This window comes from Micrasema longulum, unplaced genomic scaffold (genome assembly GCF_059751315.1).
Source record: "Micrasema longulum isolate JH-2025_06_02 unplaced genomic scaffold, ASM5975131v1 h1tg001282l, whole genome shotgun sequence".
Lineage (NCBI taxonomy): Eukaryota > Metazoa > Arthropoda > Insecta > Trichoptera > Brachycentridae > Micrasema > Micrasema longulum.
The window spans coordinates 20,373-47,803 of record NW_028278469.1 but is presented as its reverse complement, the minus strand read 5'-3'; the positions used below and the strand labels follow the sequence as shown (position 1 = coordinate 47,803).

The 27,431-nt window shown below is 32.4% G+C and overlaps 1 protein-coding gene across 2 annotated transcripts in view; it reads right to left on the bottom strand.

The window, feature by feature from the left end:
• The window catches only part of LOC148276082 (uncharacterized), a 95,371-nt gene that overhangs the window by 52,853 nt on the left and 15,087 nt on the right, over positions 1-27,431 (bottom strand). For both annotated transcript variants that reach the window (XM_088234783.1, XM_088234782.1), the window contains exon 2: positions 17,490-17,559. In XM_088234783.1, coding sequence (XP_088090909.1) covers positions 17,490-17,559 — 70 coding nt within the window. The remainder of the gene's footprint in view (positions 1-17,489; positions 17,560-27,431) is intronic.

The window sequence follows — 27,431 nt, the reverse complement described above, 5'->3', positions numbered from 1 at the left end:
TCGGACGCCAGTTCAGGGACAATGAAATATTGCAGTGTAAAATTACATAACAAGTAAATATTTTATGTCAACAATGACCTCAAACTACAGTACGAAGCAGACTTTTCTACTCTTGATTCCCCTTTCCAGGATTTTAACCTGAGAAAAGCCATCGAGAAGAAAACACCCGTCCAGGATTCTGGTTCTATTTCACACATATAACTGTATTTTTTATCCGCCCAGTCATAGACAAATACATAAAAAGGCAGCCTCCACTGTGTGATGGTAGACACTTGACTCACGCACGTAAAATTCCAGGTTTGAATCCCAGTGAGAACACAAAAAAAGTTTTTCTCAAACCTAGGTGTTTTGTGTTGTAATTGGCTCCGCTGGTCTGTTGAGATGATGTATAAAAATAAGTAATAATAAAAATTCTAAAGCATAATTTAATTCCGTGACATTTAAATTGGACTAACCCTATCACTGCAGACTAAATCAGTCATGACATTTGCTCCACGTGGCCAAGCTTTGATGATTTGATCTTGTCTCTTACTTCTTTGTGATGTGTTTAAATACGTAATTTTATCAAAAGCCGTTAGAGACAATGCCAGTAAATTATAATCAATTTTTCCATAACTTATCACAAGCGAGAGGCAGATACATTGCCACTGATTTTAATTAGCCTTTTTTTAAAAATAGTTTTTGAGAAAAAGACTGTTGGTATTGAAATTGACAGTTTATTACTTGCTTTATTGAATTTAATTTAATTAATATTGAGGTGAGGCAGGCAAGATTCATCCGGCTGAACCATTTCACCTACTAGGCAACGCCTGAAAACAATTTTCGAATTTTTATACTACTTATACCAATTAGTTCAATCGACATTGTTTTGGGTAAGTCCAAATGTTTGTAGACAGGCTGGATTTTCTTCCATGGGAGTCATTCAGATTTAAGTTTGTTGCAACAGAAAGGGAAAACATTTTTGAGTAGAAATATGGAAGTCTAGGCATTTACAAAAGTCGACAGGTGGAAGAGTCGGGGAAAGAGCTGAGAAAATCCGGGCTGATGAAAGCGACATTACAGCATAGAATTTAGCGAATGATTCAAAACAGTTAAAGAAGTCAGGATAGGGTAAAAGTTCAAACGGAAAAAAAATATTACTAAACCATTTTCGTCTCAAATTACTTCGATACAAATTGAAAAGGGCACTCGAAATGAAGTTTTTCATAGTTTTTATTCGACATATAATAGGGTCGGATCTTCTCTTAGAAATTTATTCTGCATAAATAAGGGTTTGTTTTGACTTCAGCAAACTTCTAAAGGGTAATTCGACATCCTTTATTTGTTTCCTTTGGCTTTTCTCAAAAGAGAACTAGAACTCAGTTTCATAAGTCAAGCTTTATACTTAAGTCGTATTTTACTCTGTATGTGTCGAGGCGGATGAAGAATACAGTTCAGTACGCAATAAAACCAGAACCCTGGACGAGGGTTTCGAGTCGATGGCTGCTCTCGGGTGAAAATCCTGAATAGGTAAATCGAGTGGAAATAGGTTCGCCTCGTTGTGCAGTGTTTGGCGTTCGCCTATCTTACAGAGGTCCTGTAGCTCAATCACAAATAACTATCGACGTGCTTAAAAACATGCCAAGCCTTTGAGCAATCACAATGAACAATAATGAACATGCTTATGTTATCGCAGTCATAAGTCAACGCGTGTGTAATTTCTAAGTCAACGCTCGTGTCGGTTTGTTTTTTGTTTTCCTCGTAAATAAATACAGTTCATTGGCGAAAAATCGGCGTTTACTATAAAAAATTAAACAATTTATTGCATTTGCAAAATAGTAAGGGGTATCTAATACGAAAAAGTGAAAATTAAATTACAATTACTATGGCGACTGCTTTTCTAGATATCTGGCTTGTCAACAGCGTGATAAATAATAAATAAAAATAGCTGTTTGAAATTCAAATATGTGATTGCGCAGCAGGATTATACTCGTACGTCGCGTATATTAGGTGTTCACTGATGTTCCATTGTGACCGCGAATATTATAAACAACGATAGTGAGAAATTGTTATCACGTCGCTTATTAGGCTGACTTATCTTTTATTTATTTATTAATATGCATGGCACGCAGTGCCTTTTATCTTACCAAAATACATTTTTAATAAATAATTTAATATAAAACAGTTCAATTTAATTTGAAAAAAATAATAAAAAGTTACATAAATACTATAGCACAGTAGTTTCATTTTAACGTATTCTCGTATTTTCTCCCAGGATTATGGAACTAGAGCATTGATTTTTTACGCACCTTAGATACTTGGAATTGGCGTGTCTTTATTGTTTTGGTTTTTTGATAAATGGTTTCACGTGAGAGCTAGAACCATCCAAAAACCAATTCTTGAAAATTCTTCAAATTTTAACTGCAACTAGAGAACTTTTTAAACAAACTAAGCAATTAAATATAACTGAACTCTTTCAACTAGAATCATTTAAATTTATCCATAAATTAGCCACTAATGTAATTGTAGACGAAGAACTAAAACTTGTAAAAAATTGTAGTCAACGTGGACATAATACGAGAATATCAGACAAATACCATAAACAACTTTCTAAAACAAGACAAGGACAATCAAGACTAATGAACCAGGGACTGAAATTATACAATAAACTATCAGACAAAACTAAACAAAAGACTCAGACAAACTTTTCAAAAGATGTAAAACATATTATTTTGAACAACAGAGTATGAATGAAAAATGTTTTTATTATTTTTTGTAAAATGAATGTAATAATCCGTAAGGGTTTATAAATAAATTTTCAAATTAAAAAAAATAAATAAATAAAAGCGCCCAGTTTTATCTGCCGCCTTTGGAGGTACGGTATACAATAATTCGATTAAAAATTTGAAAAACTGGAAAGGTACCGACACGGAAAGTTTTATTCTGATTCTAAAAAAAACGGGACAACAAAACGTCGATTTTTTCGATTTTAGTTAGGCATCATCGGTCCGACATGCAGTTGTCTTTTCAGCGCCGTATCGGGGAGGCATTTGCGAGAGAGTGACAGAAAAACAAGTTTCAAATACCTATTTATTAATAATGTCTTACATCGCATAATCTCTTAAGCGCTACCCAACAGTTTAAAAGATATCTCCACGTTTTCGCAAAGTTTTATCGGTGCTCGTTCGCGACACTTTTAAACTATGGCTTTAACTTCACTCTTCTCTTACTCTTATGGTTGACATGTAAATGAAGAACTGATTAAAACGACCGCTGTATTTTCTTCCTGAACCGTTTCGGAGCACTTTTCCGTCAAAACTCGTTATACATTCAGAGTTATGACAGCGAGAACGAATTCTTCAGTCTGAACTTACTGGTCAAATATTTTAAGTGAGTTATGTAAATATGCCCTTTTAAAGTTAGGAGTATTTGGTGGATTTTATCAAGTAATAAAGCGTATAGTTTCTGCTCAGCTAATAATGTTTTTAATATGTGCCCAAATAGCTGGGAGCCTTTTTTAAAACAGACTCTGCTTTTAGTTTTTTTTGTTATGTATCAGGTTGGGGAAAAAGTAATTTCGTATCTCGCGCCCTTTTTTTTCAACTAAGTATATCTCGTTCATTATTAGTCACATCGAATCATACGATACGGCGCTGTAATGGTGTGAGTATATACTACAAACAATAATTGTAAAGAATTGCGCCTGGTAGATTCAGTCGTGAACTATCGTGCGTCGAGTACGGAGGTCTCAAAGGAACATTATTTTTACTACCTGAAAGGGAAAAACGCGTCAAAAGCGACCAAAAAACGTTGCCATGTATACGGAGCCGATATTCTTTCAGTTCGTGCTGCACAACAATAGTTCGAGCAATTTTGTTCTGGTGTAGTGGAAGTGAATAATGTACCACACGCTGACAGGCCTGTCGTCGAGAATGTCGATAAAATCATGAAAAATATCGAGATAGACCACCATGTTAGCAGTCGTAGCATCGCCCAGGAGCTGAATATTGATCACAAAACCGTTTTGAACCATTTGCGGAAGGCTAGAAAAAAAAATCGATCTTTGGGTGCCACACAAGCCGACGAAAAAAAACCTCTTGGACCGAATTTCCATCAGCGAATCGCTGCTGAATCTCAACAAAATCAACCCATTTCAAGTGACAGAGATTGTGGTCGAAAGCCAACGAAGCAGCCCAGCCCGCGCTAAGCCAGGACTGACGGCCAGGAAGAAGTTGCTGTATGTTTGGTGGGACTGGTAAGGAATACTCTACTATGAACTGCTCCCTTATGGCCAAATGCTCAATTTTGCCCTCAATTGTGAACAACTCGACCGTTTGAAGCCGGCGATCGAACAGAAGTGGCCAGCATTAGTCAAAAAGAGAGGAATCGTGTTTCATCAGGACAACGCCAGGCCGCACACATCTTTGATGACGCGCTAGAAGCTCCGGGAGCTCGGATGGGAAGTTCTTATGCATTTACTCTATAGTCCAGACCTGGCACCAGGTGACTACTACCTGTTCCTGTCTATGGCCAACGCGCTTGAAGGTACAAATTTGGCCTCAATAGAGGCCTGTAAAAATTGGTTGTCCGAGGTTTTTGACAATAGGGACAAGGGCTTCTACAAAAAAGGCATTATAAAGTTGGATTCTCGTTAGTAACAAATTATCAAACAGAACGGTGTATATAAGTTAAATCGGATGATTGTAACACTTTTTGTAAAGCATTGTAATAAAGCGAAAAATACGAAATTACTTTTTCCCCAGCCTATTATAATTTTGAAGAATAACATGTGAAATTCTAAAATTAAAAAATTCAACGATTTAAAATATGAACAAAAATCCTACGTAACAAAAAAATATTTCACATATTATTTAACACGATACTACCTCTCTGAGTGAGCAAACTGCTCGTGTTTTACGTTTTGTTTTTAAAATTTCTCATTATTAATTTTTATTTACATTTTCAAACATACGTATCGTTAAAATATAATGTATCAGTTGCGTCTTATATTGTCTGATAGGAAACTTTATTGAATTAAATATGGTTTTAATTTTTTTATTTAATTAATATACATTTTGTAATGATTTTAAATTTTCTGCGATAGCAGTACACCCTTATTTGTCTTTGTTTTATGTTCTGTTTGCTTGGTTACTTGTATATTTTTTTTATATAAGTGTTGTTATTTGCTTTGGCCGTAAATTTAATAAAAATGAAAAAATCTAAGGTGTAGGTAAGGGAAGTAACACGTAGTTTTTAAATAAATAATATTCTAGAGAGTATTTGGAGCCTTTGTTTATATGTGCGTGACATAAAGTTTTCGTATGGCATATGGTGTACGTAAGTACTCACAAAAACAAAATGTTTAATTGGTTTACTGACAGGCACGAAAACATTGGCCATTAAACATTCAAACGCACTACAGTTAAAATTATTTGGATGAATTTCATCCATTTCAATACATGTTTTAACTCTTAATCCAGAAACATCAACAGATGGAAGAATTGAAGAAATTATCATGTTTGAACATAAACAGAATAGTAAATATCACACAGTGTGTACAGTAATATAATGTAAACCATTTTTGCCTGTATGGGACTCTATTAACTAACCTGTTTTCAGTTCACAAACAGTAAAAGATATCACAATATTACACAATTCATAAAATAAAAAATAATAACACTTAACACTTTTCACCAATTATATGTGACCAACAATAATGTCAAAACAAAAATTGAAAATGCAAAATAGATCAAAATTTTATTTAATTACGTATTAATAATTAATGCAATTTATAAAATTTTAGATAAACTTTAATAAAAATTGATTTAAAATAGATTCAATAACATTTAACTTAAATATTAATAATTTATAAAAAGTCTCGTAATACATTTTTTAAATAATTATAATTAGGTATAGTAATAATTGTAACAAAAAATAAAGTTAAAAAAATATTAATATTATTTATGTTCATCTTTGTGGTCTAATATTTAAATTAATGTTAGTAAATATTAGTATTTAATCACTTACCGATTTTTTATGTATACCAGTTTTAAGACTTATTATCAATATAATCCCATTTAATTATTCTTTTTAAATTTATTTTTATTTAAGAAGATACGTACATGAACAGAAAAAATAAAAGGAAAAATAATGAAACCCACTAAAATATCTATAATAAATAATTAAATATCTTTTCAGTATGGCCCACATTCATTTTTACTAAAAAATTTACTAGTCGTGTAACGTCAAACCTCTAAACCCCTCGCCTTCCTAACCCCCTTACGCTTTTAACTAACTTTTACTCTTTGTGAACTAAATTAACTTCTGACGTGTCTTAGCTATTACACTACGGACGGGGGTAAATATTGTGACCTAACGATTTTTTATAAAATCAAAAGTTAACTACCTTATCTGCACTAGCGCCTTTAAAATAAGCTAGAATACTAAAAACGGATTCATAAAAATGGGTTTCACATCAACTTTTGATACCTCTTACAATAAATAATAGTATATTTGATACCTTTAACGTAGAATTTTAGTAGAGGTGTTAATACTACGAGCATAATAAACTCCGTTTTATTGTAATAATATTCGACAATACTAGATATATCCACACTAAAACTAATGGAGATTTACACGCAAAAGAAGTTTAAAATCATATTTTATGATTGTACGAATATGACACATGGGACGAGTCGAAATCAGGACATAAAAAGCGAATAAAATTGATAAAATACGCAGTTCTCGACACAAAAGGGAAATTGAGAATTATCAAACTGGAGGCGGAATTTCTTCAGACGTATTTCGAAATCGAATTACCCGAATCTAAATTTTCTGGGACATTTAGAATCGTCGGAAAAATTAGGGGTGAATCTTGTATGATAACTTGTATGTTCGAAACCGGTTATTCGTACGTCGTAAGCAAGGGAGCTTTATAATGAAATTTCTTTGCCCATAGGATCTAATCAAAAAACGATTTAAGGCGCAGAGCCCAACAAAACATTTTCAAATCGCTTGGTTAGTAGTAAACTTAATATGTTTTCAAGATTATTACGGGTTGCTGACTAAGAAAACCGTATAATATAGAGTCCTTTAAAAAAGTTTATTAAAGTCATAAGAATCTACATTTATTTTTACATTGTTATCGAGTAAATATAAACTTTGTTAACAATAATTTTAGTATGTTCAAATCTTTGTCATCAGCATTTTACATGTTAATATTTTCAAAAGGAACAAAATAACCATGTGTATATTGTGCATCTGTAAGGTAAGTTTCTCAAGGATGAAAAACATAGAACAATATCGAGAGGAGAGTGAGTCCCGGGAACATCGTTCGTTTAATTTATTTATGCTTTACTAAGTTAGTTAATAAAATTTTAAGAACTAATATAAACTTTTAATGACATTACAATTTTTTTTATCAAAATTTCTCAACAACATATTTTTTCAAATTAATTTAAAATATTTCGATCTTTTATATCTTCTTTATTTCTTCAGGTAACTCATTGTGCAGCTTCAATCCCCTGTACAATCAGTTTTGAGATTCAGTTTTTCTCCTTCTTATATTTTTTTATCCCTTGTTTCATATGTATGACATTGTTGGTTAAATTTTATTATTGTTTTTATTTTGTTCATCCCCTTAATTATTTTATGTATAAAAATAGCTACATTATATTTAATTTGCTGCTTTACTGTGAGAAAAAATTTGATATATCTCCTAAACTATAATACTTTACTTAAGGAAAGTAAGGTCCAATAATTAGCAAATAACCTTCTCTATATGTGAATTTGCTATGGCGGGCTCAGTTTCAGTCACCCGGTTTGTATATATATATTTTATATATGTAATATAAAGCCTTTAAATAACCTTTTCTACAAATATATGGGAAAATCAATTTTTTGTTCATCCGTCGTTGTTCTACGATCACGACGATATGTTTATGTGTTGAATTCTATGCCTGTACTATCTTATTTTTATATTAATTAATACTTAGTCTGAGCATCTGATGACTAATTATTATTTGATAGTTTATAAGGAGAATATTGTTTGATATTATACATTTTTTATGTAAGGAATATTGTATCGATTTGTGTACATTTAAAGAAATAAACGCTTTAACAAAAACATTGCAAAGAAGAGAAAGATGATGTTGTTATTTTTTTAATTCTGGGAGAAATTTTTTATAAAGAGAAATAATACTAAATAAGAGAAATTTATACCATCACAAAGTTCATTTATCGCGACATTATATCGTGTTATTACGTGTAAAAATATTCCAGGCAGTAAGGAAAGTGTGTTGTCGGCTATAAATTAAATAAATGGATAAATACAAATTCAGCACAATTGTATTCATAATAAACCTACGCGTTAGTTATTCTCTTGAAATGTTCGCATCAAAACAAAGATGGAAAACTTTATTCTTTAAGAATTATTAGTCTTTTTATTTCAGGTATTATCTAATACCATTCATATAATATACTCGTTTATCAACCGCCACCTGCTCATATTTCCTGTAATACATGTATTTTCTAAATTTCTCGTCTTTTTCTTAATGTAATACATTACACTACCGTTTGCGGAGAAATTTTTTAGCACAGTCTTTAAATAGCATTAAGCGCTCAGGTGCTACATGTAAAATATTTTTTTTATCTGAAGGGTAGTAAAACGAAGGCCAAACAAGAGTGAATAAACAAAAACCGGAACGTAATAATTGAATTAAAAACCAAACCGTAATGGTTGAATTAATTCGATCTTAAAAATTGTTAACAAACTCATCCAAGGGTTGTATCAATAATTACTTTGCAGGGAAATATTTTCTCTAAAAAGACAAGGGTACTTAAAAATGTACGGGAATTTATTATATTAGTTCTTTTACCCTTTAACAACTTGAAAAGAGGACGAAAATTGAAGTAGGGTAAATTAAAAAAATGCTTTTACCTTTAACCCCATCAAAAGCATACCTTTTGACCCTTTATAGAACACGTATTTTGTGTTAATTTTTGTGTAATGTATTTTGTGTCTTGCAAACCAAATAAATGCCGAACACTCCTCTAGTGGAACGGAATGCCTGTTGACTACTGCCAATAGGCCGGCTTCTCCTGAAGAGTTTAAAGTGGTTTTCTCTCCACATGAGCAAATGCTGAGAAGTTCCTGATTGGCCCACATTAGTATATCCCTCCTGACCCCTTAGATAAATTTAAAAAAAACATTGTGTTATCCAAGTGACTTGCTCTTCAAAGAATTCAGAGTACTGAATATTATTCAACAGTATATATGGAGAACGGTAGTGGTTACACATATAAATAGAGACATTTACCCAAGCGCGGATCTGATACTAGGTGAAGGGGTCAACACTGTTCTGGCATCGAGACAACACTATTACGTAGGCAAAAAGGTCCATAACCTTTTGCCAGAATCGTGGAAAGACGGGAGTGTTGTCAAGTTGCGGAAGGTGTTGACCTCGCTCTTTCATGACATTGGTCGTAGAGAATAGGAAAAGTTGATGCATGCCACGGATTGGAGATTCTTACTGGATGTCGAAAATAAAATATGAAAATAAGGAATAATTTAAAACAATATAATTATAGATGGCAACCATGAAGTTTCGCATAAATAAATTGTCTATGTTTTTATGAATGTATGTATGTGTATGCGCATGGGTGTTTGTATGTGTGTGTGTATATATGTGTGTATATATAAATATATATATATATATATGTATTCGTATGTTCATTATTATATTTTTGTACCTTTTACATTATTTTTATATAACTTTTTTCTTTTCTTATTCTTTAAATTAAAATTTATCTTGTTTCTATTAACTTTATTTTTATAAATGTATATAAGTTTATGTATTTTTATTTTATTTGCAACTTCTAAGTGCCCAACAATTGTTCATTGCTTTTATTTTGATACCGATAATGTACTTAATCAATATCTTACACCACCGTGGAAATTTTTTATTGACTGTTTTCACAATTTTCGTTCATATGTATTCTTATTTTCTGTATACAATATATGTAAAAACTGTGGTTTTTTTCCCAAATAAAAATAAATAAATATATATATGTGTATATATGTTCATGTGTATATGTATCAAAATGTGTATACGAATAAGTTTATATTTTATTTGCCTGTGCTCTTTATTCATTTGTTAACTATTATTATATATTAGAATGTAATTGCCTGGCTTGGAACGGGGTATGTGCCCTTGTTAGCTGTGAATGTAAAATTGTATTTTGATAAAAAAAATTTTTTTAAAGAAATTTAATTGCAGAAAAATCGACTTTTGAAATATAAACCTTGTATATTATAAGCAAGGTAAATAATAAAGCAACTCCTTTATAAAACAAATTAAAAAAACAAATAAAATATGTAATTTGAATTATTAATAAACCTATTGCATTTGAAAAAGCTAAGTGGATGACTGCGTTACCAGTGCATGTTATTACGATACTCTAATGACATAAGACATATTATAAAAGCGAAATATTAGAAAACAAATACCTCATTTATGGTGGTATATTTATGTGCTAATTCATTCTAGGTCCTATAAACGGTTAAATGTATTTAAATCTAGGTATACGTATGGTGTATCTAAATTTATAACGCATACAGATCTCAACAATGGCGGATCTATATTTTTCTGACACGTCTTTTATCACTTTTTCAATATTATTTGCTTTTCCAAAATAATTTTAAGCGTACAATATAACACATCAGCAGTAAAGACAAGCACATTTAACAAAAATGTGATTGGTAATCGGCTAGTTTCATCGTTCACTGAGAACGGGATGGGCGCTGGGCGCAATTTATAGATATTTTTTTGTAGGAATATACAGGATGTTCATTAAACCCTGTCTCATCTGAGACCACGATGATCAGTACGAGCAAGAAGACATATTGGCACATAAAATCATTTTTTTAAAACGAATAATTTTTTTAAAAAAAATATCAAAAAAAGGCAAATGGTTGCTTACTTCTGTAGGGGAGAAGCGAGGAGAGGGAGAAGGGGATTTTATTACTGCACCACGTTCCCCCACTTATCCTCTGCAGAAGTAAGCAACCATTTATTCTTTTTTAATTCCGGCTTTTTTAAATGCGGCTTAAGGTTTAAGACGGGTTAAGACGCTTGATTCACACACGGAAGGTTCCGGGTTCGATTACCAGTGAGAACACGAAAAAAGTGATTTCTTTCATGCCTGGGTGTTCTGTGATGTAATTCACCACTGTGATTGGGCCTCCTAGCCTGTTGTGGTGCAAAAACAAAATAAATAAATATTTAGTTTTTTAAAATTTTCTTTGTCCTAAATATTTTTTTTATATGCTAAAATGTCTTATTTCCCATACTGATCATCGTGGTTTTGGATGTGACAGGGTTTAAAGAACACCCTGTATAAACGGTGATTCATAAATAATAACAATTATTTGATTTATTTTCCCGTACATATAGTTACCATAAAACCACAGAATTAAGAATAGTCCAGAAACCGAATACGCACATCAAACAGAAAGCGACTAAACTACTCATAAATGAGTACGTTTACATTTTGACCCATCAGTTTCTTTATGGACGTCGCTCAGTACGCAACTCCTGATTTGAATTCAACTATGCCGTGCTGTGTCATTTTAAAGTGTAAAAATACTGCTAGGATCTTACAGAAACAGGATGGCATCACATTTCATGTGTAATTCACAAATGAATGTTTAAGTAGCAAATGCATTAATTAAAAATTGAATTATTTTTCCATCTGTCAGATTGTCGAAGAAATGAAATGGGAATTTCGTTAGTGTTGCCAGGGAAGTAATTTTTTTTACCCTTCGTTGCTCATCTAAAGAAAGAACTAATGAAAATAAGACCTCGAATTAAACAACTCCCTGGGGGACATTTGAACGACATTATTTTTTAAACATCAAACATTTTTTAACATGTTATAAAAATATCCGTTTTATGTCAAAAAAAAATTGTTTTATATTTCAAGTTCAAAGTTCATTAATTCAATTGCTCTTATTAAATGACCCTTTACTTATCTACTCTGTTGTGTCAATCAATGTTTTCACGCGCACAATAAAATTTTAGTGAAATTTATAGATTGCTTTTTTTTTACCTAACATTTGTGTTATGATTATTTTTTTTTCCCATCAAGCATCATTACCCGGCGACTTCGCGGATGCGCGCGGCGAAAGTTAGGCACAGTGGGGGAATTATTGGACACAGTCCGATGTATTTAAATATGATTTTATGCTCTTTCTGGACTATTCTTAATTCTATGCATAAAAAAATATTATCTAAACTAAAATATAATGGTAAGCTGTGCATAATAGCTTATTTGGACTATTCGCCCCTGGCCTATGTTTACCATTGGACGAGAGAGGGCTGGTGATGGTTCCACTTTCTATAACGTTTTTTTCAAACTCAACACAGGGCTTGGTATCAAGGAGTTTACTATACATTACTACTTTACATAATATAATATGTCGTTTCGTAGTAAATATTTGTTATCTTTAATTTTCTATGCACATACAAATGTTTTTTAAAAATATAATTATCAATATGGATTAAACGTGCGAATTGTTTTTGTTTTGTATTTTCTTCATTTTCTTCATTCCCTTTCTGCATATAATGGTGCATAGAGCACTGCATTGGTACACAAATCACAGCGTTTCTTGAGCATTTTTCTTACATGAAGGTAAGATGATCAGTCTAACGCTTCAGGAGCCAGTTAAGGGATTATTTTATTTATTTATACGCCCAATGAGCATTTTTAAGGACATATGTATACATAGGAAATTATTATATATATATATAAATAATGGAAAAAATAGCCGCCAAATTGTCATAGCTGTCTCATTGGACATCCGTGGAGCCTTTGATTATGCTTGGTGGCCATTCTTAATATGTCAACTACGTCGAAAAAACTGCCCTAAAAATATTTTGGAACTAGTTATCGACTATCTTGAAAACAGAGAGGTCAAAATAACACACGCAGATATAACTAAACACAAAAAGACTTCACAAAGATGTATTCAAGGTTCAGTTTGTGGTCCAAGCTTTTGAAATATAATTTTGAATGATCTTTTACAAATAGATTTTGGAAATGGAATTGATAACCAAGCGTTTGCTGATGATGTTTTTCTGACAGTCAGAGCTCAACTTATGTCTGAAGCCGAAGAAAGAACAAACTGTGCCCTTTTGACTATAGCTGATTGGGGAAAAAAGGTTAAACTTAACTTCTCAGAGGAAAAAAAAAAGCGATGTTAGTAACCAAAAGAAAAGAAACTCTTCCTAATTTATTCATGAACGGTGTAAAGCTAGCTCTTGCTGACTCTATTAAGGTATTAGGTGTAACTGTAGACAAGCATCTCAACTGGTCACTACATGTGGATAACGTCTGCAAGAAGGCTGCCAATCTTTCTGGAATGCTTGTGAGAGCGGCAAAACCAACATGGGGGTGCTCTCCTGCGGTAATGCAGCAAATATATTATGGTGCTATTGAACCTCTTGTTACATATGCGGCCAGCTTATGGGGTGAAGCGGTAAAAAAGAAATGCAATAAGAAAAAACTTGACAGCTTACAAAGGCAATTTGCCATAAAATCTTATAAAGGATACAGAACCATTTCACTCATCTCTGCCCAAGCTCTAACAGGGTTTACACCGTAAGACCTTAAAATTCAAGAAAGGAAGGACATTTATAATGTCAAGAAATTTGGTAAGCTGTATTCCATTCCAGATGATCGCAAGTATCAAGGAACTGCAAACTATTTCAATTTACCTCACCCGTGCGAAAGAATTCCCGAAAATATTATTTTACTTGACAAGGATATACCTCTTTATGCTCCCAACGAAATTAGAATCTTTACGGATGGTAGCCTGCTCGACGGAAAAGTGGGAGCGGCATTCGTTCCTTTTGAGAGTGATAAAGAATTACTAATCAGAACATTTAAATTAGATAATTTCTGCTCAGTTTTCCAGGCTGAACTACTCGCAATACGAGAAGCTCTCGAATGGTTATTAAAGAAACCACCAGAGAGATGGGTTATTGCAAAAATATTATCAGATTGTCGTTCGGGCGTTCAAGCTATAACAGATACTCGGTCGGTAAATCCATTCATTGTAGATATTCAGAGTTAAATGAAGCATCTAAAAATAAGAGGGATGAACATTCAAATATGCTGGATGAGAGGACATGCTGGTATCGTAGGAAATGAGAGAGTGGATGAACGAGCAAGAGCCGCAACTTGTAAAAGAACGGCACCTTTCTTCTCAGAATTTCCCCTTAGCTTTGCTAAACGCTGTATAAAACAAAATACGCAGCAGCGTTGGGAGGATCATTACCGCGCTTCTTCTGTAGGTAAAATCACTAAAATGTTTTTCCCAACGCTGGCTGATGCAGCAAACTTCCGTCATCATCACCAAAGTACTTTCGAAACGACCCAAATTTTTACCGGACACGGAGCTATGAGAAGTTATCTATATAGGTTTAAATTAAGGAATGATGACTATTGTCCATGCGATGATATTTCTTCACAGAGTATAGAACATCTGTTATTTCAGTGCCCATTTTTCAGTTTGCAACGCCATAATCTTGAAGCAGAATGCAGGAAAGATGGAATATCCTTTACAGATATCCACACTGTAGTAAAAAGTAGTTATCACGCGCCATTGTTCTTGAACTTTGCAACAATGGTGATTGGACTCATAAAGGTAATAAACCAAAATCAGTGATCGAACATCCCATTTCCAAGACAAACAAAAACTTTTTTTTTACCGAGTACCTTAGCCTTGTACATGACACGTAAGGCTACTAAATACAGGGGTCTAAATATATTTAAAAAAAATATATATATAAAAGAAAGTAGAAAGGCACAATGATATTTAATAGACTTGGTGGGAGTGGAAGCGGGAGTGTTTATAATTGAATTTGATTCAGTGATCTTACGAAAAAGGACTTGTTATCAAAGAAATCAAGATTGGTATGTTTGTTGGCAGATCTAAGAATTCTTGACATAAGGGAATGAAAACCATAGTTAGTTCTATGGTTATGGGTATAAAAGAGTAATTTTTGTCTGAGGTTTCTAGTTGGGATATTTAATTTTATTGAGTTCAGTAGTTCAGGCGCATCAAAGAATTTTAAATTGGACTAGAAGGTTGGATTTATTTCGACAGTCTTGAAGAAAATATATATTTAAGCTAGTTTTTAACTCATTATACGTATATTGGTATCTAGGTAAGCCCAACCTTCAGCCTATCTTTCTTAAAAATCGATGTTGAACTAATTCAATATTTTTTATGTGGACATCATAATATGGAATGAAATATTCAAACGTAAAAACACCTTATTAATTAGATATTTCAAATCAAACATGCCGGAAATCGAACCCGAAACCTTTTGCATGGCAGGAAAACATTATGACCACTACACCACGAGACCGACAAACTGTTTTGTATAGTATGCAATATAATATAAGCACATTAATAATTAAAATTTATATTATGAGGAACAAAAGACAAAACGATTATTTTCCAAATAATAACGAGTTTAATTGGTTTTTGAAACACAATGGAGTTGAAAAATACAATTTGTGTGATAATGAAATAAATCCTAGAAAATAAGTAATTGGTATTTGCATTAGTTTGTGGAATATTATTCCCCCTTTCAAAGCAACCTCTTTTATATTTGGTGTTATTTTAACTATTGCACTACTAACGAAAAATTAAATAATTGTTTTCAGGCGTTGCCTAGTAGGTGATTTGGCTCAGCCGGATAAATCTCACCCACGTGATAAAGGTTTCAGCTCTTTTACTTCACAAAAGTCAACAGATGGAAGAGTTGAGGAAATGTGGGTGTTCAAACATGAGCAGAATGGTGAATGTTACACAGTGTGTAAAGTGGCCACTTAAACCAGCCAATTACAGGTCAGCCCTGAAAATGTCTAGACTTCCATATTCCCTTCTCAAAAATGTTTTCCCTCTCTGTTGAAATAAATTTAAATATAAATAATGGTTAAAATTCAACCATGTGTCAAATATGTCCAAATGTTTTATTATTATATTAATTTTAAGCGGGCAGCTTAAAGCTGATATGCAAAAATCTATTTCAATGAAAGTTAGCTGTTAGCGCACTTCAACTTTTCCGGAACAAATCTAGTCCATTTTTGAACCCATTGAGATTACACATTAAGATCAGCTCTTGTGGGAGCTCATTCCAACCATCAACAACCCTGTCGCCCAGGAAATGCTTTGGTGGATTTAGATTGAATCTCGTTTTCTTCAGCCTGAGACTATTGTCACGAAGACAAGCATCTTATTTAGGCTTGAACATGGAATCCAAATTTGGGCAGCAATAGTGGCTGTTGAGTATCTTGTATGGCTATCAGGTCACCACTCTCACGCCGTTCCTGCAGCGTTAAGAGACCGAGAGTTTTTAGTCTCTCCACAAATGGAAGCCGTTTTAGGCTCGGCGACAACTTTTTAGCTCGTATTTGGACTATGTTTGTGGATAAAGTGGAAAACCATTTTTGAGAAGGGAAATATGGAAATCTAGGCATTTACAGCGCTCATGGCCTGTAATTGGTTGGTTTAAGTGGCCGAACACCACAGAGAAACTTGGCATAAGTTTTCATTCGAGCCGATAGTCTTAGGCAGACCAAAGAGTTACCAAACTCGATAGGTAAAAGAAACCCCAGTAGTAAAAAAGGTGATAAAATCTTTTTTATTTTTTTAATCGAGTTGTCGTCCCGTGGCTAGTGATGCGGACTCACGGATCAGAGGTCCGAGGTTCGAATTCCACTCTACCCCAACTAGATTACCATTTTCTAATAGTGAGTTATTTACATCTCGTAAATGGCCTGAAAATTGAGATATTTTCGTAAATCATAGAAACGCAAATATTTATTTAAAAAATCGTAAACTGCGAATTTAGATTAAAAAACTGCATATATCGACGACTGCGATATGATACGAATCCCAAGCATATACATAACAAAGTAATTATTATTAATATTTTTGTTCTAATTTTAATTTTATCAATTTGTATTTTATTCAATTGTGCCTGTATGTACTCGTATTATAAATATTTGTGTTTGCCATTTTTCGAATGGACTAAGTTCATTAATAAATAAATAAATAACCTAACGCATTTGCATCTACACAAAAATTACACCGACAGTGATGATGTACGGCGTAATGCGATCTGAAACTTCGGAAATGACACAAAAGTGCAAACGACACAAAACTCATTTTGCATGTGTATATAAGGTTTTAAAAATACATTCACTTTTTTAATGAAATAGATAAGCACAAAAAATGAAAAAATATTAACATTTGTTTTCAAAAACAACATATATCATGTACAATAGATACGTGAGAGGCATTAGCTGTAGAAATCTTGATGAAGAACGCAAAACAATGGAGATATTTTTCTGCAACTGAGTTTTTTTGACCATCCTAGTAAGTAGTCTTCTTTCTTTAGACAAAGGCTAAAAAAATATAATGTCAATTGACTTACCAAGCTCTTCGTATGCTGCAGCTTCTCTCGCTTCATTTTGTTGCAACCTTCTCAAGAGTTGGTCTATTTCCTACGAAAAAATAAGACGGTTATTAAAAAATAATAAAAACAATTAATCACAGAATAAAATAAAAATTACCATCTTTCTAATAAGTATCGAATTTTTTAAAAAAGTACCAAGATGCACACAGATTTAAAAAATACTCTTATGTATAGAAATTTAAATACTTTATAATTCATTGTTTCCTTTTAGGTTTAAGCTTTGAACAAAAAAAATATGTAAAATAATTGCGAGTGACTCTTACAATGATACGAAAAAATTTCCCTTTGATAAAATTTTCTTAAAATTCCTTTTTTTTCAATCTTTTTTAATAAATAATCCACTAAGCTTCTATTTTGAGGCATGTCAGCAGGTAGGAAAGAGAGGATATGAAAGGTGGTAACGAAAAATACACCACAACACCCAGACCAAGTGGGAAAAAATCTTTCTCGGATTTTTTTTTTGCAACTGGCGGGAATCGAAGCCGCGACGCCAGCTTCATAGTTGGCCGTCTAACCAACAGAGCTACAGCGCCTGTCAAAATTAAGATTAAATATACAATGTTTAAGTAGTATTAGTGTTTTCTCATAGAGTTTGGGATACGTTTAAAAAAATAAAAAAAATGTAATACGTATGTATTTGTATGAATAAATAAATAAATAAGTGCCATGTAAAAAAGAATTGTGAATACAGTTTTTTACTTCTTGCTCAAATATTTTCTTGATACCAATTTTTGTTTATTCTTTATAAAAAAAAAGTTTTGAGTATAGTGACGTTGTTTTTAATTTGGGAATTAAAATATTACCAATAATTGTTCTTTGTCACGTACTTATATTTTGTAAAGCAGAAACATTATCCAGTCTTCATAGATTTGAAGTGAACAAATATTTTTGAATATCGATTTTTGTCTAGAAATCGGAATTTCTCAAACAATCGCGTAGGGGGAAAGTAATATAAGATTTATTATTATTTTTATATTGTTCTGTCAGGTAAAAATATTTATATATAAAGCATCACCTTATTTGATCATTTCATGCAGTAATATATTTTTGTGGATTGAGTTAATGTAAAGTAAAATAAATATATTCTTAAATTGTCAAAATATTTCTTAATCTGCAATATTTTGAGTTTGTCATAATTTTCGCAGACAAAGACTGGATTCAACTCCACAGGGAGCTGTTAATATTAACATATTACAACAGAGATGAACAACATTTAGGAGAAGGCAATATATAAGTCTAGGCATCTACAGGGATTATGACCTGTCGTTGGCTGGTTTTAGTGACCACTTAACACACTTTGTAACATTCACCATTTTGTCCATGATCATAGAATTAAGAATAGTCCAGAAGGAGCGTAGAATCACATTTGAATACATCGGACTGTGTCCAATAATTCCTCACCATGCCCTACTTTCGCTGCATGCATTCGTGATGTCACCGCGTAATGTTGCTAGATGGGAAAAAATATAATCATAAAACAAATGTGAGGTAAAAAAAAGGAATTTGTTAATTTCTCTAAAGTTGTATTGTGCACGCGGAAATATTGATTGACACAACAGAGTAGATAAGTAAAGGGTCATTTAATAAGAGTAATTGAATTAATGAACTTTAAACTTAAAATAAATTTTATTCGACATAAAACTGATATTTTTATATCATGTTAAATAATATTTTATGTTTTAAAGATAATGTCGGTCAAATGTCCAGCACAGATTTGTTTAATCCGAGGTCCAATTTTCATTAGTTCTCTCATCAGATGAGCAAAGTAGGGTAAAAAAATTACTACCCTGGCAACACTAACAAATTGTCCATTTTAATTTCTTCGACAATCTGACAGATGGACAAATAATTCAATTTTTAAGTACTACTTACACATTCATTTGCTAATTACACATGAAATGTGATCCCATCCTCTTTCTTTAAGATACTAGCAGTTCTTCTACACTTTAAAAGGACTCAACACGGCATAGTTGAATTCAAATCAGGAGTTGCGTACTGAGCGACGTCTACAAAGAAATTAATGGGTCGAAACGTAAAACTACTCTGTTTGATGCTCGTATGCGGTTTTAGGACTATTCTCAATTCTATGATTTGGATATACAAAATGTGTGTCAGACCAATCCATGGTGTATGCAATAGAGACGAGAATTTGATCTTTCTGTTTCATGTTTCGGTCTATGATTATGCGTAAATATTTGATATTACTTTTCCATTTATTTGCACTCAGTCGTCACAATGCTGATATTCTGCGTTGCATTTTATAGTGTAGATTCAAATACCTGTAGGAGGTTTAATTTGTTCTTTTATGAGAAAGAAATTTTATATTGTTATCAACATCTTAACAAAGGTGAGCATCTATTTGGAAAAGTAACGTACAAGTAAAGGTTAAACTTAAACTCCAACTACACATTTTTAAGTTGTAAATTACACAATTTTATCTGTTTCCTGGCGGATGAACAATACACTTGTATGTACAACAGAACCGGGACCCTGGACGAGTGTTTTTGACGTCTATATTCAAATAAAAATCACAAAAGAGGAACGAGTGGAGATCAGTCCTAATGATTTATTATATTTTATGGCTTCACAATTCCAACGGTATAAAATATCAATCACAATTTCAGAAAGTAACATCAAAAACATCGTTGAGATAACGACGATCGAAAACGTAATTAAAAATTTTAACGGACCTGAAATATAATAAAAAGATAAAAATATTATTTGAGACATTATTTTGTTTTAACAAATTTAAAAATAATAATGAGCAAAGAGAATTATGTAAAAAGGGTTTTCAATTTCCGGTTTTATCAATTTTCGAATTCGGTCAAAGTGTTTGTTAAAAGCGAGTAACATGAAATTTGAATCACCAAAATTTTGATTAATAAAACATGCCAATCACGTTGAAAAGGGATGAAAAAATAGGGCCCTTCATTTCGATTGAGTGAGACCGTAATTAGAAGTTTTAAGCCTAGGTATTCTGTGCTGTAATTCGTTACTGTAATTTATCCAGTTGAAGTTGTCATGTGTGTTGTTTAATAAATATATTTTCAAAACAAATATGGATTTTAAAAATGTTGAAAAAGTTGTAAAATTATAGAATGATCACCATTTTAAATTAAAGGTGTTGGTAGAAGTTCGTTGTATTATCTTTATAGAATTAAAGAAATGTGATAATAAAAAGGCGCCGAACCGGAGTCGTGGATATCATGGATCGTGCAGCGAAATTGAAATGGCAGTGGGCAGGACACTTGGCGAGACAAAATTATGGCAGGTGGACACCCAGAATAATAAAGTGGAGACCATGGGCAAACAAAAGAAGTGTTGGAAGGCCACAGAAAAGATGGGCCGACGACATCGCCTCTATTGCCGGTAAAACATGAATGATGAAAGCGGGTGATAGGAAGGAATGGAGACGTTTGGAAGAGGCCTTTATCCAGCAGTGGAGAGAATAAGGCTGAAGAAGAAGAAGATAATCAAATTTATAATTTAAAAAAATATTTACCAGTGACCGGTTTCATCGCTTTGCGGCATCTTTAATACTGGTATATTTATTATAAAACTAATTGTATTGATTATTTATATAAAATCAGTAAGGACATAAGATTCAAATATATGTAGCTACATAATTACGGTTTTGTTTTTTTTCTTCTAAAGTTTTACTGGCAAAAATTCGAGTTTACTTGGGTATACAATATTTTATTTATTTAAAACTTGATTTTTGGAAGGAGAGAGGTAGGGAACTAAGGAAACAAAAAGGGATATAAATTTATATTTTTAAAAAAAGTTAAAATTCCCGGGAGTTCAGGATTCTGGGGATATATGATAATGCATCAGGCGTTTCTTGAAGGTGGCTAGATATATTTTATTGAGTTTAAATGCCTATAGTATATACCAATACTAGATATATACCAATACTAAAGATAAATTTGTAGATTATTTATTTCAGTTATACCGCTACTTTTACATGTGTTGAAATGTGAAATAATACACAAGTAAATAATAACATAAATTAGTAATAAAATAATTGAAATAAATAAAAGGTATAATAATTTACATTAATTTACAGAAATTACTCTAATTAATTTACAGATTTTTATTTCTTTTATGAAATACAATGAACCACAATGAACAATACCATCAAGAATGAAAGTTCTTTTCAACAAACTGAAATTTATGATTTAATAACGTTCTCTGCGTTTTAAAATATTTTATCTTTCTTTTAGTTTACTATCTTAGAAATATGGGGGATAAAAGTGTTTAGTTGAGTTGGGAGATTCACAATGCACAAATTGTAAGCTCTCGTGAACTTAAAAAAACTACGATAATATGTTATTTTGCCGAGATCAGCAGAATTTTTCTATCTGTGCATTTTCAAAAGTTACTTAGACTTTGTCAATGGAGGAATTCTCAAAAGCATTTTTGTGTAAAAAGCAATTTCATTTAATTATTTTTAAATTGATGACATTTTATAGGGTTTTTCCAGTTGACGAACGTCCAAAAGGAAAATTATATTAAGCAGAAAAACGATTATATAAAAGCTTTATATTTAATATTGTTAAAAGTTCATTTAAAAACAAAATGAATTCATATCTTGTTAAAATTATTATTTTTTATGTGTTTTTTTATTAGCTGGCCTCGATTGCTCGCTTTTCATTGTAGTTGTTAGCACAAATGCTTTCCTTGGATTTAGTCATGGGTTTGATTCCCGTAGTATTGTGTTTGAAATATTGAAATAGATGGACATAAAATTTGTAAAAAATAGAAAGAAGTCTTTTAGGGCTGTTTGGTTTAAATGATCACTTTATGCACTGTGTTGCATCTAACATTTTGCCTATATTTACAAGCTTTTCTATTATTTCAATTATTTTTTTTACATGTACAACATAATATTATTATAATTACTGTTTTGCAGAAGCCCTAAACTTCCATATTACTTTCACAAAAAATCTCCGGTTCTGTTGACGTAAGGACATGTCATTGGATGGTTAGTTTTTACAGAGATATTATATAACATGGTAAAGTCGGGCAATTATTTTTACGGAAATTCGAATAAAGGTGAGCTTCTACACCAGTGGGAGATGACAAAAGAAACGATGTTGATGTGGGATGCGTATTTATTACATGGTGAATATAATACAGGGCAGCGAAAAATGAATCGAACTGGGTGATGTGACTAAGTGAACACTAAACGAACTGTGGTCCTTTTATAGGTCATAATCCTTTATTCTTGACGTCTCTATGGCGGGGATGAAGTTAATGCACTCTAAAGCGTATTGGATTTATCATCTGATTTCCTTATTTAAAATTAACGTCCGTTGTGTAATACGTTGGTCTTGTACAATATAATGCATTGTGTTAAATAGAAAATGCTAAGTTGTTTTCTTGGGTCGACGCTCTAGATTTCTGGTAAAATAATTTGAGACACGTGTGTGTCATGTCATAGATGTAAAAACGATGTACTCACACATATGCGTATGCAATTTTATTGTTACGGATTGAAAATATGCATGTATACTTTATTGATTGATAAAATAGATTTGCAAAATTTTATTAAAAAAACTGATTTTTTAATGAAGAATCCAGTTGCTTTTATCGAAAAATGAATTAACTCATTAAATCAAGGGATAAAGGTCTGATTTAATCGAAATGAATAAGTGCGCTGTAGTAAACGTACTTATGTTTTAAAATCGATAAAATTATTCACACAGTAATCAAAACTATTTTGAGCCGCAGACAAATGGAATAGGTACCATTAATATAAAATTCCCTATTAAGGATCATTTTGTCATAATACGATTTACACTCCACGTGGCAATTCGGGTTTAAAAAAAAAAAAAAGACAGTATCGAGTATCGAAACATATCGATTACCTGGAAAAAACTCACTGAAACGCGCAAAAAAGAAGTTTAGAAAAATATCAAAGTCTTACAGTTTTTTCAAAACATAATGCTTTATCGTGTATATTATTTATCCCTAATATTAATAATTTACCTATATATTGAATGATAATGAAATATGAATGAAAATTATGAACTATTTATAAATAAGAATGCATTCAGGCTTAGTTGTAATGTGTAATTTTTTAAAACAAAGATTGTTCACGCGATTTGACGCAAATCACAAAAAACCGTTCCTGAAAAATTATCCTTCAAGCAAACATCGAGTTTTAAAAAAAATATTTCGCTTTTTTTTAAATTTATTTTTGCATACATTTTATATTAGACAAAAGGGCATAAAAACACTCTTAACAAATTTCGCTTGTATTCGGAGTAGGCTCAATATATGAAGGGTTCGGCAAGCCAGACATATTAGTATGCCTAATGTTGCAATCGGTTTCTAAATGGCAAATGGCTGTTCTAAGAAACCAATTTAATTAATTGCTCTTGTTTTTTTTGTGCGTGGGGGGATTCATAGCAACCTATGTATGTTATGTGGACGTTTAAATGGTTCTGACATATACTTTTGTCTAAAATCAAGAATAATTAGTAGGTAAATAGTAAATACGTAAACGCTTTTTAAAATATGATTTACAAAATGGCTTTCTGTACTTTGGCTGATGTATTTAAATGCCTTTTTGCGGTACTAACCCACGCTTTGTTGCCGTACTTACCCACGCTTTGTTGCCGTATGCTTAAATTGAGTTGCAAAGAAAGTACTTAATGTACATTTTAAGATTCAAGAGAGACAATAATATGTTTTTAATCGGAAATGTGTTTTTTAGGTAAAAGTTACTTGTTTTTTGCCTTATCTTGCTTTTTACATACAAAGATTATATTTACTGCAAAATGAACGTGTTATTTCTAACTGCTTTAACTATTGTATGAGGATTTGACAAGATCATTAGCTGTGGTCTTGTTAAAAAACTTCTCCGCATTTGTGAAGAGGAAACCACAGAAAACTCGGTCTATTGACATTGACAGACCTTCTTATCTCCTTGGACAGTATCCAGCATTTTGGGTCTTTCCTTTGTTTATTTAACCCATTGTCTTTACTATTCTAACCATGCATGATATTATCTTTCGTATTAAGTCCTCACGCAATGTGGCTTTCAAACTCTACCTGCCAGATCTCATGTCATGTTTAACATATTTTTATAAATTTACGCCAATGAACGATAGCGACTAAAGGTTATCTTAAATGCATGCAATATTATTGTTACGAACATTTATTACTCTCTACGGGTTGGTAATATCAGAATTTTATGAGTACTACTTGCAAAGGAAATTGCAGACAAAAATTATTACTAAAGACGTTACCTACTAAACACATCTGCACTGTTTCTCTTAGCTCATAAAACTATATTGGCTTCACAACTTTTTTTTCACTGTTTTTGCAATGCACAGTATGCGTGTTTTCCCATGAAATGATACTAAAACTATTAAAAACAATACTAATTAATTTATAGTTTTTTTTTTTTTTAAAAGAAAAGTTAATATTTGCGTTCTTATGATTTACCCAAATATTTAATTTTGAGGGGCATTTTCAATGAGTTGTAAATAACTCACTGTTAGAAAATGGAATCGAGTTGGGGTAGAGCGGGATTCGAACCACGGACCTTTGGTCCGTGAGTCCAAGACACTAGCCACGGGACCACAACCCGATATAAATGAAACAGAAATATAAATAAAATACCAATAAATCATCATCATACCCGTCCAAACCCAGTGGTGTGTAAGGCATTTCATTGGTACATTTTATAAAGCGTATATCGATCACTTACGACACAGAGGTAAAGTGATCAGCCTATTTTCCAGTTGCCAGTCCAGGAACATAAAATATCACAGTGTACAACGATATTTTAAATCAATATTCAATATCTAACTCTCCGGAATAGAACCAGGAACCACAAGCATGGTAGGCGAATGCTCTCTCTCGGTCTTATCTCCATTTGATTTTCTTACTCAGAATTTTAACATAAGAGCAGCCATCGAGCTGAAAGCACTCGTCCAGGACTCTTCTTTATCCGCCCGGAAAGAAAGAAAATAATAACAGACAGCTTTTCAAAAAAGTAATTTGTTTCTGCATTGACTACAATATAAATAAGTATCAAAATTTAAAAACTTGCAATTATTGTAACAAAAAAAATAACAAGAATAAATTGCCATTTAAAGTAATAACGAATAAAAATATGTATATGTAAAATCGACCGGGAAATAAAATAATGAAAGACAGTTTTCTATAAAACAGTGCTCTTAATTTTTTATAAAACTAAAAATACCCCATTATCCATTAGCAAAGAAAGTAGCCCAGGTGAGAAAATAACGGTTCGAATCAAATTAAAAAGAAAAAAAAAAGATAAATTTCAAGTGATACCTACTAACAGATATATTTCAATATACGCCCACGCTAAAAATAAGTTCAGTAGCTCAATCACAAATAACTATCGACGTGCTAATAAGCGACGTTATAACAATTTCTCACCATGATTGTTTATCGTATTTGCTATCATAATGGAACATCCGTTAACACCTAATTTTAAATGTCAAAATATCTACGTTTCACGACGTATAATACTGCTGCGTAATCACATATTTGAATTTCACCGGTGTAAATATGGAAAATATTCCAAAACTGCTTTTTAAAATTCATTTGTTTATTATTTATCATTCTTTTTATTGCATTTAGCCGGCGGTTGACAAGCCAAATATCAAGAAAAGCAGTCGCCATAGTAATAGTAATTTAATTTTCACTTTGTTGTATTAGATACTCGTTACTATTTTGCAAATGCAATATATTGTATGAATTTTTATAGTAAACGCCGATTTTTCGCCAGTGATCTGTATTTATTTACGAGGAAAACAAAAAACAAACCTTCACGAACGTTGACTTATGACTGCTATAACTTAAGCATGTTCATTACTCAACAATGTTTGAGTATGTCCAAATGCTGGCAGACTGGCTGGATTTTCTCCCTAGGGAGTTGTTCATATTTAAATTTATTTCAACAGAGAGGGAAAACATTTTTGAGAAGGGAATATGGAAGTCTAGGCATTTTTTAAAAAGGAATAACCCGCTAAGCCTCTATGTTGAGGCTTGTCAGCAGGTGGGATAGAGGGGATTTGGAAGGAGGTAATGAAAAATAAACCACAACACCCAGACCAATTGAGAAAAAAAATCTTTCTTGGATTTTTTTTCTTGCAACTGGCGGGAATCGAACCCGCGACGCCAGTTTCACAGATAGCCGTCTAACCAACTACGACACGGCGCCTGTCATTTACAGGGCTTATGACCTGTCATTGGCTGGTTTAAGTGGCCACTTTACACATTGTGTAACATTCACTATTCTGCCCATGTTTGAACATCCACATTTCCTCAAATCTTCCATCTGTTGACTTTTGTGAAGTAAAAGAGCTGAAACCTTTATCACGTGAGTGAGGAGGGAATGTTACACAGTAAGTAAAGTGGCCACTTAAACCAGCCAATGACAGGTCATAAGCCCTGTAAATGCCTGGACTTCCACATTCCCTTCTCAAAAATGTTTTCCCTCTCTGTTGAAATAAATTTAAATATGAACAACTCCCTAGGGAGGAAATCCAGCCAGTCTGCAAGCATTTGGACAACTCAAACATTGTTGAATTACTACCTGGTAAAAGAAAAAGTATAAAAATTGGAAAATTGTTTTCAGGCGTTGTGCCTAGTAGGCGATTTGGTTCAGCCGGATGAATCACACCCACGTGATAAAGGTTTCAGCTCTTTTACTTCACAAAAGTCAACAGATGGAAGAGTTGAGGAAATATGGATGTTTAAACATGGGCAGAATGGTGAATGTTACACAGCGTATAAAGTGGCCACTTAAACCAGCCAATGACAGGTTATAAGCCCTGTAAATGCCTAGACTTCCATATTACCATCTCAAAAATGTTTTCCCTCTATGTAGAAATAAATTTAAATATGTTTATT